General features: G+C 30.7%; 1 protein-coding gene across 15 annotated transcripts in view; it reads right to left on the reverse strand.

Moving 5' to 3' along the window:
• Positions 1-15,664, reverse strand: part of LOC143257481 (glycerol-3-phosphate acyltransferase 1, mitochondrial-like) — a 64,906-nt gene that overhangs the window by 31,642 nt on the left and 17,600 nt on the right. For 4 of the 15 annotated variants that reach the window (XM_076516219.1, XM_076516220.1, XM_076516214.1 and 1 more), the window contains exons 2-3: positions 10,645-10,885; positions 4,199-4,342 (exon numbers count right to left, since the gene is read on the reverse strand). In XM_076516219.1, the coding sequence (XP_076372334.1) occupies positions 4,199-4,342; positions 10,645-10,878 (378 nt within the window). In that variant the 5' untranslated portion in view covers positions 10,879-10,885. Of the gene's footprint in view, positions 1-4,198; positions 4,343-10,644; positions 10,886-12,337; positions 12,355-12,678; positions 12,705-13,451; positions 13,707-15,664 lie in introns of those variants that run through there. The other 11 variants (XM_076516211.1, XM_076516207.1, XM_076516206.1 and 8 more) reach the window with 11 other exon arrangements.

The raw sequence follows: 15,664 nt of genomic DNA on the forward strand, positions 1-15,664 counted from the left end.
TACTTCATGATTCTCACAACATTCTTTAATCTTGATGTCTATTAAATAATTTCATTATTTTATACAACAGTAACATATAATAGATGCTCATACAGAATTAATTTAGTTAATTGGCCAGCTTTAACTTGAATAATTGCAATAGTTAAGGTCTATTACAAATTTAAGCTGCATCTCCACATCTTAAAAACTTAATAGAAGTTGAAAAGATTTACTCTACTATTGCTAGAAGGTCAACTGAAACAAACTTTAGTTGCTACAAGAAGATGTATCCCAAGTTAATTATATAACATCATGCATGTGCCAGTAGATGTATTCTACCTTGTCCAAATCCATTTGCACTTTCAAGTTACAGGAACTATGAAACAGTATGCATGACAGATAAAAATGCTTAGCTAGCTCTACCTAAATCCACATAATGAATAGCAGTGCTATAGCAGAACAAAATACAAAAGCATCTTAAATCTTTAAGTAAAGAACTATCCTGGATTTTCCTTATTTTCAAAAATAAGTTAGGAAATTTCAAAGTAAAATTTAAAGGAACCTATCTAATAAAGCATAAATATATATGGGATATTCTTTTATTTGCAAAATATATATTAAAGTTGACCCAAATTCAGATACATGTGGTATTGAGTATTCATACTGTCACCTCACAAGATATAAATAAAATATTTAAGCAGGTTTTAAAACAATATTAATAATCTCATCTATTCAATTATAATTCAAGTCCCTCAAAATCTTCATTTATAAAAGATGGTATTTGGTTAAATATACGTACACTCATGCAAAGCTTTATAGATATAATTTAAACACACATACACACACACAAAATAGCATTACACAGTACTTTAAAAATATTTCTTTAATATGTATCATGTTTTTATTATTAATTAGTTAAGTGTAACAAAATCACACATACAGTAAAGCTAAGAAATGTAGCATTTTCAAGTGCTTTAACAATGAACAACAAAATTATTTAATACAATGCAATATACAAACCTATGGTAGTGAATGGCAAGGAAATAAGTTAAAAACATGATAGTTAAATAACATTTACATTCCCACAGAATATGAATAGGACCTAATCCAATGAACTCTAATCCACCTTTTAACATAGCACATCACTTCGTGAGTAATTTAGCACCCAAATATATTTAAATACACCCATATTATAAGTAAATCATTCACATGTAAACAGCATATTACAGAGATTAAAACATACACAACTAGCTTTTGTTGAATGCCAATTACTAAAAAAGGAAAATATATTTATTTCTACAATTATGCGTAAAACAAAGATATGGGAATTTATATATATTAGTATGTTACCTCTTGTTTATGTAACTTTTACGTAGATGAAAAGAATATGATACGAATAAACATTTATAATGTTTAAAAAGAATTTTCAAAAGAAAACAAAAAAACTGCAAATTATATTAAATGGGTAAACCATAAGCAACACTGGAAAATAATTGAGTAGAAAGGTTTGTAACCTGGCATTGCTACTGTAACACATCAGATAAAAACAAAGGTTTAATCACCTCAACTATTAAACAGTAAAAATGGAGCCAACAGATTTTTCTTCTATAAATATCACAAAGTAAAAAATAAATAAAATCTCTGTAGTTTCATGTATAGTGAAACAAAACATTATCTTAAATCACTTATTCTTAATCCCTCGTGCTCTTGATGAACTACTGATCCAACAAAATAGTTTTAGTTGTCACAAAATCTAAGTGTTTTATTTTCAGAAACTTGTTAATTTTTGAAGCATGCACACTGAACTGCTACAAGCACTCAAAGATCTCAACTGTTGCAAGAAATATAATTATAGTTCTCAAAGATAAGCATCTGATAAAGAAAAATATTACAATCAATAAACTCAAAACATACACACACTGAGCATTCATTCATGTTTACTGTATAGAAAGTTGTGAAATAAATTATGTTGAGATATAGCTGATTATCCATGAGCAAATAAATCAGTTACTACTATGTAAATAATATTTCGGAGCATGATAACCAAACATGTAACACCTCTGATTTTATCATGCACTAATTTACTGTTTGCATACATCTTGTGTTTGAATTTCCCACAGAAAGTTGTAATGCAATGTATATAAATAATCACTAATCTTAGTTAGAGCTAAGCTAAGCTGTACATTTACACTCAAATGTATCATGCAGATGTATACTTCACTGTTCTTTTTTACATTGTGTAATACTTACAGTTTGGTAAACACAAGCAGCCCTTCCGTAATATTCTAAATGGTTTCTTTACAATAATACAGTTACTTGATTCAACTCCCAAGGTTCAAATTTAAATATACATATTCTTTTCCCTGCAGTTATTTTCCCTCCATTTTTTCCCTTTTCTGAATGATAATTTTTGACTGTAAAAAGAAACAAGACTTCTGAACAAACAAGATAAACATAGTTGATTCATTTGCCATTTTTACTTGCAATCAGTTTATTGTTTCAAGGAAAAAATGAAACAGAAAACTTCTGCTTGACAGTAACCATTCGAAAAGAAGCAAGAATCATGACAGAAAGGGTGTCAACTTTCTATCAAAGAAATTATTAAAAAAGAAAGACCTCCTTTGTCCTTTTTTCAAAACTACAGATAATAAACGTTTTTTTTTGTTTTTTACTTGGTCTAACTACCTTCTTTTATTGTTATTATTCAATAATCTATTTATATTTGATAGAACTCTTATTCCAATTATAGTTTGATCCTTGGTGTCTCACCCAGTCTGATCACAAGTTACATACTCAGGATTTAGTTGTATTTCTTGTACAACTCCAAACCACGAAAACTAATGAAACTGTACACTATGCTATTGTATTAAGGGTAATAAACAATGTTTTTGGTACAATAAAAAAATTATGATTTTTAATAAATATTTCAGCCAACTGTCTTCAGTAACACAGTCTTGATGATGGTAACTGTTTTACATAAACTAGTCGGTTGAAAGAACTAACGTTACTTGCCCAAACATATTGCACACATTTAATTTTGTTCGGTATTTCACCAGAAGCTACCAATGAAAATCATTAAAGCATCATTAAAGTTCTCAAACATGTTGCACATCCAATGCAACGGAAAGAACAGGTGATGACGTGCTGTGGGAATTAGAAGAGGATGAAGCAAATCCAATGGTAGCAACAATTTCAGCAATTATAAAGATTTATGTGAAGATGAATAATCAGTGAATGAATTTTAAGAAATTTTGTAAAACTGAAATGAAACAATGTCAATGAAAGATTTTAAAAAAAGTGTTTAACGTGCCAACAGTTGTTTCCTGTATTTAACGTGCCAATAGTTGTTTCCTGTATTTAACGTGCCAATAGTTGTTTCCTGTATTTAACATGTCAATATTTGTTTCTTGTATTTATCATGTCAATAGTTGTTTCTTGTATTTATCATGTCAATAGTTGTTTCTTGTATTTAGAAACTATTTGATACATTTTGTATAACTGACATGTAAAAACACAAATTCTCTTCTTCAATTTAACGTTACAAAATTGGGTGCTCATTATTCATGGGTTCATTAGCAAATACAGTAATAAAGATTTTATCTTTCATTCCATCAATTATTTTACCTTAATTTTGTTTACTTTTCTCATAAATAACAAGTTTAGCAAGTTCAAATGAACATTCAGAACCATAATTACAGCACATACATCTGAAATCTTACATTAATTAATGTATTAACTAATTCATTACACAAAGGTCAAGATCCCAAACAAAAATCATACTTTATTTTCAAACTGCAGTCTAAATAATAACAGTATCTGTCCAGATTGAGAAGAAATTATGTTTGATGATATGTATTTTATCTAAACTAATGGCATATTAACTTCTTTTTAATGTTGCATGACCTAAGTTATTATTGATTACAAAATGGTATATTTACTTGTTTTAAATATTGCACCACTAAAGTTATTATCAATGATCCAAGAATTTGCACAGGTTAAAAATAAAAAAACAAGAACCATAATTTAAAAGTTTCATTTTAACTGCTGAGATTCTAATTAACACTAGCAAGGACTTAAATAGCCACTTACTTTCAAGATGTATCAGCAAACAGAACTACTATTAAATTGAACCAGAGAACTGGAATATTTCACAGAACAGGCATCAACATTTAATATGAAATATGTACACCAACTACAACTGACAATAATTGAGGCTTACCTTACTTACAGGTACACATTTTGGACAACAGGATCTCACAAATGGATGCAGCAGTAACTTTTCTGGCATACTGGAAGTGTTGGTTTCGTACTGGTCCACGCCATGATACTTCGGCTTTGTGCCAAAATTAAAGCAAGGAGGGGGCTATAAATAGTGCAACTCAAAATACCTAACTATCACAGTTATACTCTTAATTATTAAAAAAAAAAAAGAGAAAGAAGTTTTGTTCATGCAACATCACCAAAACACTAATATACTTGTACAGTACATAAAAAAACAGACTGCATAATTTACAACTATTTTCACAGCAACAATGGTATATGTTAAGCAATATGGTATTTGTAACACCTAAAGCCACAAAACTGTTTAATTTAGCAAAAATTAAAACAAGAATTATCCTAAATAATATTAGAAGAAAAACTTGCAAGCTTCTAAAACTCCCAGAGTAGGGAAATTAAAATAAAGAAATAAACAATATGATTTAAAAAAAACATTGATATAGTTAAAATAAGTTGATACCACAGTTAAACCAAGTTTATACCACTTTTGAGAATAACATGGCATAAAATGCTGGCAAAAACCAAGAATGTTTTAAAATATTTCACACCCAATATACAGTTTCATCAAAAACCTTTTTGAATATGGCCAAAACAACTTGAGTTGTCCCTGAATGTGTTTAACTCAGTATGCCAATAGATTCATAGTCAAAAACTAAAAACATGTAATGGACCTTCTATACCTTACAGGCATTACCCATTCATCAACATTTATGCTAACTTAAAAACACAAAGACAACTTATTGTCTTCCTCTTATATTGGACTAGAAAATAATGTTCTGAGGCATGAAGAATAATACTGGTTCATAACACTGTTAAAACACATACAGACGGTCAGACACACAACAGCAATTGTCTGGCATTTATTGATGCAAAGCAACTAAGCATAAAAAAAAAGCCATTGTCTGACCACAATCCTAATTTTCTGGCTTTGCTACTAGTACATGTAGGTCATCATACTCTTCCTGACATGTCATTATGCACTACACTGCATCAGCAAAAAAAGACAGGAATAAAATACCCTACACCCCCACAACAGTGTGAGACAAATCTTTATTTTTTTATGAAAACAGGTTTGAGAGCAGTGAACTGCATATATGAGGTATGTCACAACTTTAACATGCCTTAACACCATAACTGAGAGTTTTGTACTTAATGATGGGATGGCTTTTCAACTCTGACCATTGAAGAATGAAACTGTCATGTAATTGTGAAGAGGAAATATCTGATACTATAAAGCCTAACATTGTTTAAAACTTAAATAACAATATTCTGATAATGAAGGTGCTAGAAACATGACAGTTATGTCAGGTCATTTGGGTCACATAATGTTTCAGTAGTGAACATACTAGAAATACAATTGTTTTTAGTTACCTTAAACATAAGTGTTTTACAGAAGTTGAGTACATTACATAAAACAGTTCTGAGGCTTTACCATATCACAGTATGATCACACGTTACATATTCATGATTTAGTTGCAACAGAACTACTATTCTGAAACATCTGCAATGAAACAGTTTATCATCATCATCCCAAATTAAACTGTTGTCACTTTTTTTTTGCTAGGGAAAAAAAATCTGTCACAAGAATGTCATGAACAAAGCAGATACTGCCTCCATGCAGGTTTTTCATAAGCCATCTTGTGTATGTTGATGACAACTTCCCAACATCTATTTCAACAGTCAAATTGCTCACAGCAATCAATAGGCACTGCATCCAGTGACAAAAGCTATATGTTTTTAAACTAAATGGCACAAATATCTAGTTCATTCTCCAACTGCTAAAGGTGGTTTACAGCTTAACAGACATATGGAGAAAAACTGTGTGCATGTGACACTTTCCAGAAAGACAATCTTCTTGATTATGTTCCATACTGTTGTTGTGAGATATTTGTATGAAACAGAATGAATACTGAATACCCATTTCATTCTAAAGCTTTTATAAATATGATGCTTTTCTAGATCATACTACATGCTGTTGTCCAGGGCAAATGGATTATTGTTTTCACTAAACTATGTGTTTGTGAATTCTCACCTGTTTCAAAACATTGCACTTTACTTACCACATCTAGGGGTATGACTTGTTGCAGGTCTCCTTGTAGATGATACTAGTGTCCCAAGTTGATTCATATTTTTATTTTCAAATAACATTAACTGCAAAGTACATCTCTGTCTTAGAAATTCAAGAGTCCAAATTGGAATGCATTTTTAAAGACTAAGTGAATGATTTTGTTTATTATGGAAAACTTACTGATGGTATCACACTACATGTAAAATGCCAAAAAACATGAAAATTATATTCTGATACCTGTTGTTCTACTGACTTCATATCAGCTGTGGTTTTAATGTCTTGGTGATTTGCCTATTTAAATTGTTTTTAATATCCAACTCTGCATAGTAATAAATATTAGGGATCAGACTTGCATCAGGTCACTTGGGTAATGTTTTAAAAGAGAAAAATACTAGAAATTACATTAGGTCAGTGATAACAATATCTTAGTATTGAACATCAGGTCACTTGAGTAGTGTTTTAAAAGAGAAAAATACTAGAAATCACATTAGGTTAGTGATAACAATATCTTAGTAATGAACATCAGGTCACTTGGGTAATGTTTTAAAAAAGAAAAATACTAGAAATTACATTAGGTCAGTGATAACAATATCTTAGCAATGAACAAACTGAGAATATGACAATTGTCAGGCCACTTGGATGATATTTTACTGGAGAAAAAGATAAAAATATGACAATTATGTTTTGTTACCTTATATACAGCAATTAGTGGTAGATGTACCAGTGATAAGAATTACATTGTGCCACTTGGATTAGAAGCGAATACATTAGAAATGCAGAAGTTACCCGAAGTTACTTGGGTAAAATATTTTAATAGTAAAAATGCTGAAAATATGACAACTGTCATGTCATTTGGGTAGTGAGTGAGTTTAGTAGTCAACATGTCAAGAATATGAAAATTGGCAGACCTCTTTGATAATATATTTTATTAGCAAACATGCTGAGAATATGGTAACTGTCAGATCATTTGAGTAACATGATATTTTAGTAGTGAACACATTAGAAATAGAGCAATTATGCTATTTTATCCTTATAAACAGTATTCTAGCAGTGAACTTGTAAGTTTATAAGTATAAATGTTTACATGGCAACACAATACTTTGTGATGATAAAATACTTTTTAAAAAGGCAAGTTTTTTTCACTAAATACATAAATTTCAGTTGATTTATCCCACATTAGTCATTAAAATCTGTTGTCACAGCATCCCAAGGGAGGAGTGAAATTAATATTGTTTCACGAGATGCATGAAACATTCAAATGCCAGATTAAAAACTGTAGCTCTCTAAGGATCATTTGGAATGAAGAATGTGTGATAGCAAGGACAAGCAACAGAGGGTAATGCCTGTTCCTGAACTTCCTCAGATAGCTTATAGCTGAAACCACCAGGGGGACAAGGCTAAGGACACAGTAACCTTGAGAACCACTAAACTTTACTACAAGTTAGACATGCTTGTTATTTTAACCAAAACATTATTTTGAACTACTTCCTCTCAAAAATGTTAGACATCAAGTAAAAGCAATGGTTGGTAAATGAAACTTAAGCTTAATTGATCAGTTTTTTTGCATTAAAAAGCAACAAATTTTCATATGCTACCATCTTCCACTTCAAGATATAGTTAACATTGCTTCTACCTACAGGCAGAATTTGACCCTCTCTGAAAAATAATGTAGTAAGATGACAGTTACAAGAAACATCTTTCTTACACTTAATATATATCTTCCTGCATTTAATTACAGCAATATAATTATTTAAATTAATGGTATATTTTATATCTCTTGTTCCATTCAGTACACACAGTACATAACTTCCTCTAGTCACAGCACTGCCACTAGTAACACAATGTACATTTACTTTTAACATTAAACACCAAAATATTCAATAGAATAACTTGCAACTTTTATATTAATTTCTAGGAAAATTGTTCTCTTCTGCTAAACTCATTACGTTATGTGTAACATTCTCACAAGATGATTTAGGTTTTATTTCACAATGATCTTGTGACAAACTTATCTGTACACTTGAATAGCTACCTGTTAACTTTTCAAGACTAAAATTCAGTTCTGCCTTCATTATAAATTTTTCTTGTTTAAAGCCCATGAAAAATTAATTATCTATCACAATAAATATATATATATATATATATTATATAATGCTTCAGACTACTATTGTAGTGCTCACCTTACTTATGCAAGTCAATGTACAACTTCATGTATGTTTCCCAACCAAAAAAACTGTGCCCTAAGTCTTTAATGGTATAAAACAACCCACATTAAATCTCTAAGTCTACCTGTTTAATTATCAAAGTAATTTATTAAACACTTTTACATTTGCATGTTAAAACATGCGTAATTGTGTTTAAACTAATGCTTCTGAAAGTGCATTATGGTGAAAAACCAAAAAATCACAATCTATAAACATGTATATATATTAGAAGAAACAAATTATATGTTTATAAATACACACACACACAGTGTGCAAAATAAAAAAAACATTTACGGTTCATCTCTTATGAAAACTTAAAATCTTGATAATTCATCTGCTCTTTGAAGTGGGTAGCCTATAACAATAACTAGGATATTTAAATCAAATACAAATATTTAAAGCCATTTTCAACTGTTATCATACAACTATAAATATATATATATTTGTCAAGCCAACCAATGTCTAAATGGTAATATATTCACTCTAACTGCACAGATGAGAAACACTTGGTAGCTATCATAAGTTTATTATTTAAAGTAATAGAAAATCACTAAACCTCAACAACTGTAGTTACATCCACAAGTTGATTCTCATTCATCGCTTTCTTATTATACAAGTTCCAATTTGTTAAAAACATGTCAGATAGACAAGAAATACCAGTCTCTGATCTAAAAAGTGAACAATTTTGTTGATTTCACTTCTTAAAACAAAACCTACAGGAATTGAGCATAATTTTTAAAACTTCATTTAAAGACACTCAGAATAACACAAAACAACACCATTGGTTAATTAGTACTGTTGTCAATAGCTCTTCTTAGAACCAATATGATAATATTGTTTTAAAACAATCACAGAAAAACCAACCAAAGATGCTTTTATTACTTTTATTAATTGTTCTTATTACCCTTGAATTATCTCTTAAAATCATGTATTGAAGTGACAATTGGTCACTTATTACCCATGAATTACATGTTGCTTAACTCGGGTTACCAGATGTCATTTTAAAACAAGGACTATTCTAGTTTTTTTCTTCCCTGCCTCCAAGTCAGGAACATCAAAAATACTAAACTCAAATGAATGTTGAACTTGATTCCAGTTTGATATATGCAATTTCTCATTATGCACAGCTCATAAATTTCACTAGCAGAACAATCTGCCAAAAACAAGTCACACAGTACAAAGTTCCCTTCTTCTCAGCTATGTTTTTTCAAACATAGTCTGTCATTGATCAACTACAGATACTAGCAAGGGAAGATGCTATTTTTTAGACAACTTCGGACATTTTTATTTCATTCATCTATGACTTTAAAACTTCTGATTATTTAGCAAATGTAAGAAATGTTTTACTGTAACGTAAACTGTTACATTCTCAGTCTGTAAAGTTTTTAACTCTGGAAATCTGGTAAACCATTGATTGTTTTACATACACAGAAGTACATAATGCTAAATGTTTTCATTCCAACAAATCAAAACTGTGTTGTTATAATAAACAGATTAGTAATACTAGTCATATTTTGTTAACTGGCCATTAATTATTATGAAATTCAAATATCTGTGACACAAAAACCTTCAGATAAGCACATTAATGAATATTAACTACTGATTAGAGCAAGCTATGTACTTATACAAAAAAATAAAACTCAACCTGTTTGTAAGTACACCTAATTAAATATATTTCTCTTACACTTCTACTTATAAGAATTAGAAATCTGTTATTTTATCAGTTAGGTAACTTTTAATAATACTTTTTAAAAAATGAAATTAGGCAAAATGAATAGTATAAAAATCTAACGTATGAATATCCGGAACAATCTTTTATAAGTTATAGCGGACAATTAAAAAAGTCAAAGTAATAATTATGGAGAGCCACTATACATCAACCATAATATCCTAACCAGAATGAATAGTATAAAAATCTAACGTATGAATATCTGGAACAATCTTTTATAAGTTATAGCGGACAATTAAAAAAGTCAAAGTAATAATTATGGAGAGCCACTATACATCAACCATAATATCCTAACCAGAGGTTTAATATCTCATTCAGCTAATGTAGCTACAAGTTATTAGCTAGAACAGTCACACAATGATACAGGAAGAAAAAGAAAAACTTACAGAGTCAAAAACAGGATACTTCAATTGAGGATGAACATTTTTATTATTGCCACAAGCAGGCAGCATGCCTACGTGTTTTGAGTGTTTTTTTCCTCTATTAAAACTATTTCCTACAGTCTGTGAATGGAATGAATAAGGTTTTTCTGAAGTCTCTACAATGTTTTTTATCTTGGGTTTGGCTCGTTCCTCCCATCTGGTATATATATTCCGAAGGTTCTCAATAAGTTCTACCATGGCTACCCTATTAATGTAGAAAAAGAAAAGTGTATAGATGCACTTAATACGTTTTATAATGTAAACTATTCATCTTCACAGAAATATTAAAATACATACAAAATGAGAATGAAATGTTCCACTTGGTACACATTTCAAACTATTTGTGCTGAAAACTTTCTTGCATACTCATATAGGAGCAGTCCAACACATCAAACAAGTTTTTGTAGTTTGTATCAGTACCTTCAACAATCTCCACCTATGTTTAGAAACTGTTTTGATTTACAGAGGAGAATATTCTTCCAAACAAGTACCAAAAACATGCAGGACTATTTTTTGAGATTTTGGATATTAAGGGAGAATTCCAGATCAGGTCATATTAAAAATAAAAATGATAAGGTCAAAAACTGGAAAGGAAGAAAAATGAGAGGGAATAGGACAGAAGAAAACAGGTATTACTGTCTATTAGGTTTTGTCACTGAAAGTTAATAGTTGTTGCAGTGAAAAAATCAGAGAAGAATTTCAGGAAAGTTGGTTCAGGACATAGTAAAAAAATCTAGGAAAATCATTAGGGCCAACTGATAAAAGAAATTAGTTGATCACAACTTTTCAGACAAGCTCCAAACAGTAGGATGAAATCTATTAAATCTCTCTTAAACAGCATAGGCATATAATGAATCATAGACATGGCTATAAGTGCAAAGAGAAGAAGAAAAAAAGTATTATTTTTACTATTAACAATGTAGGAAAAGGACAATTCTTAATCAAACCCTACCATACTTTTTCTCTTCTGTAGATGTAGGGTTAGAAATATGTCTGTGGTAAGTAAAACAGTTTAAAATACAAACTTATTTTTAATACCCAAATTTTATAGGAGCTTACCAAGTACAAGTAAGTAAATTACATACATAGGCCATTTACTTCAGAGCAGAAAAACTGATTACATTATCGTCTTTCTTCCATGAAAGCTGAAAAACTAAGTTCATCATAAAGTCCTCTCCCATTCCTAATACACATAGCATTCATATATGTTTGATAAAAATAATATAGGAAATACAGGTGATTAAACAAATTTAAATTGGAAAAAGACACTATTGACTATGTTAACCTTAATGAACAGGTTCAAAGTTGTAATACTGACTTTCCCTGATAATTAAAGACAAGACTCTTACTTCTCAAACAACTTATTAGAAACATAAATTTCCTCCTTGTAATGAAGCAAAACTATCTCCAAAGATTGTGAGCCTCATCTCGCAACTACGTTTCTCAAGTGATAAAACTGGTAATAAATGAGAGAGTCTCATTTCCTCAGAAAAATTAACGTTTGCACTCCTTTAAATGATGGTGAAACTGTCCTCATATGTCTCTATCAATAATACTGAATACAATAAGAACCAGCATGAATTAGATTATTACCAGTGTTCACCAATTACATTTTCTTTACAATTCTCTGCTCGTATATAGTATGTACACTACCTACATTTACTTAGAAAGCCTTCCAAATCAAGCATTTTAGGCTAGTGTGTTATTCATGTGAAGGTTTAATGTTTCTTATTACTCTGTTCATGAAAGATGTGCTCTACATGAAACCCACAATCTAGATCTCTAACAGTGACACCTACACAATATAACAAATAAATTAAGCACATTAAAATAGGGAAAATAATGAACTGAAAATGTTTTAGTTAAAATCCAAAATACTTTTTAAAAGGCTTCTAAGTGGCACTTTACTAAAATAACTCGCAAATATTCCAAACCACACACATTAAAAACTAAAAACTATGCAAGTATGATCAGGCATCAACATATACATTAGCTTACTTGCTATGCATATTTTCAATTTGTTAAGTCACGTTTAGAATTACCAAACTGAGTGAAAATCTTGGGCATCCTCCCCTCATATGAAACAAAACTAACAGCTCACGTTACAGTACAAGTAAAAATACGATACTTTTTACCATTTGCTAAATATTATGGTTTATTGCATTGTATTTTAAATCACAGATAAACAATTTATTAAAAGCTTAACTGGATAAAGTAGTGAAAAATGTGCACAAGTTGTCTTTAATGTTCTCAAAAGAAAAATGTTTCTTCTTCAATACTTTTCTTGCCACAGGGCAAATCCTGAAATTCAATTTCTGAAGCTGCCCAATAACAGATTATATTAAGAAATCATAGCAAAGAAACACTGAGTTTTGTATACTATGAACTACAACGATGCGGGAAGAGAGGGCACTTGTTCTCTCCCCACGAAAAGATGAGAAACTTATTTCTTTATTCATTCGGAATACGCGTGAAATTTTTTTTAATTCACAATTTATGTTACTACTTTCCCTCCCGGAAAACTCTGCCCCTCCCTGGTGAAATATCTGTGGCAGCCAATGTAAAAATAACTATCCAAATAAGATTTAAACAGGTCATATACGATGGCGATCTGTACACATGAAACGAAGACAAGACAATCCTTTTACTGTTACTCATCGGTATCAAAAAAGAACAAGGCTAAAAACCGAAACGTTTGGTACTCTTATTCGGGTTTTCCTGTAATATGCCCCAATGAAATTAAACTTATTACTTAAGCTTTGAACTATTACATCGTATTTGTAAAAATCTCTCTCCCTTCATCACCTAGCTTGCAATGTACCTGCGGCTCGATAATAAACATGTTGATAAAGCGGTTTTGCTGGTTATTTGTGTTGTGACGTCATCAAAGGGAAATCGAGGCAAGTACAACCACATGGTCTATTCCCGCCAAGGTACGCCACCTCAGGTCACATCTCCGCGCAAAGAAATAACTGCTTAATACGTAACATTTACGCGACGTACAGAGAAAAAAACAAAAAATGTTGACGCTAAATTAATTGCTTGTAACCTTTTAGCACTGACTTGAAATACTGACGGCAACCTTGTCCGATTTCTGTTTTGTGTTTCCCTAGATTACGTAAGCAACTTCCCCAGTTCTCAATTACTTATCACGCAGTCAAATTTGAGGTTTGGATTTGGGTCATTTTACTTACGATTTTTATTGAAAATGTAATGTTTAGTTAAAAATTATAATAATAATTCAGTGATTTATTAATTAATTAGATGCAAAATTAAACGGATGTTTAGTTTTATTTACTACATTAAAAATTATCTTATCTACATATTTTATTATTTATTTACTGGATCAAATGTTTTTACTTATCCTGGCTAATAAGGTTCGTATGTGGTTCGATCCAGCCCTCGATATGATAAAAACTATAAAATGAAGAATGATTTTTTTCGGATGTTCACGTAAAGCTCAACAAGACTAGAGGGAGGAGGGCAGTTATTCAACTCACCCTCTGCTAATACGAGCTCTCTGCCGAATAATGCTATTTAAATAACACGTCTGAAAATTTAAACTTCGTAAGTTTTGATTTTAATAATAGGTTTTTCCATAATTCAGCGACGCAGATTTCGAAAGTAATATTATTCCTTATATATAACGTAATGTTTCTATTTTTATTTAATTTTTACAAATTGAGAAGAAAAACTCTAACTTAGATTAAATTATTTCGTTTACCACAATGAACGTTTTTTATTATGTTTGGATTCTAAAATGATCGATAAAACATCCACGTCACGATTGGTCTAGAGAAATTTATAGCCAGTGGTTGTCAACATTTTAAAGCACAAAATGTGACCCGATTTCAATAAAAACGATCCACTTATGTAAAAGTACACGTGTTTTGTAAAAACTTTGTACGTAATGAAGAGAACTGAATGCCACTTTCGAATTCGGCATCAGCATGCAAAAATTAGTGTAGAACATGAAAAAAATTCATGATAATAAAATCATCGCACTTTTATAATTCACGAAGTGTGGGGCGCGATTTTGCGAGACCCGTGGACTTTCGTATTCATAGTTTGGGTAAACTCACCCTAAGCTAGGTCTAGCCTAATTACACTCAAAATCTACATGAACTATGCAATCGATAATTTGATACAGTCCTGCATCAGCTATAAAGCGCGACAAATAAACGAACCTGCACCTTCACATTTTGACCAGATCAACGAGTTTAACTGAGACTTTAAGCCCCCAACAAAACAAATAACACACGTCTAAACTGAGATATTTAAATTCAACAGTTTGGTCAAGGCTAGAAAAAGTATCTATCACATCAACACCTTTCTCAGCACATATTAAAAAGCCTAGCTTCCTGTATTCTTAACCCTAACAGTGTTGCTTGTGAAATGGACGCACACAAAAATTCAGAAACATGAACAGAATAAAGTAAATAGAAAGGAATTATTTTCATTCCATCACCTCTTATATCTTCCCTCTTAAGCGACAAAAATATCCCTAATGCTAGAAAGTAATATACTACACATGTTACCTCTAGAGTTACAGTAGTATAACGAAGGGCTTGCAAAGTGAGGATGCATGGCTAAACATGCATTTCACCATGATAGATTGGTTGGTTCGTTTGGAGTTTTGTGGCGCAAAGCAACTTGGCTATCTGCAACAAACATTTGGTAAAAAGTTAAAATTAAAGTAAATTTATTAAAATTCGTAAAAAGAAATCAAGATAAAACAAAGTTTCATTTTTGAATTAAAAACATAAATAACATTAAATTCTATTTTTAGTTTACAGTAGTAAACAGAGAAACTACATTAATACAAGATGTAAAGGACTTTCTGTAGCATAATTTTAATTATCACAACTCGCCAGGAAGACTGACGGGTAAGTTCAAACATCAGTGTTATCCACCTGAAGTTGACCTTTCCAGTTCTGGTTCCGAGTTATTTGACGTTACGGCCATTTTCTAATTTCAAATCGAA

This window comes from Tachypleus tridentatus, chromosome 7, assembly GCF_004210375.1.
Source record: "Tachypleus tridentatus isolate NWPU-2018 chromosome 7, ASM421037v1, whole genome shotgun sequence".
Classification (NCBI taxonomy): domain Eukaryota; kingdom Metazoa; phylum Arthropoda; class Merostomata; order Xiphosura; family Limulidae; genus Tachypleus; species Tachypleus tridentatus.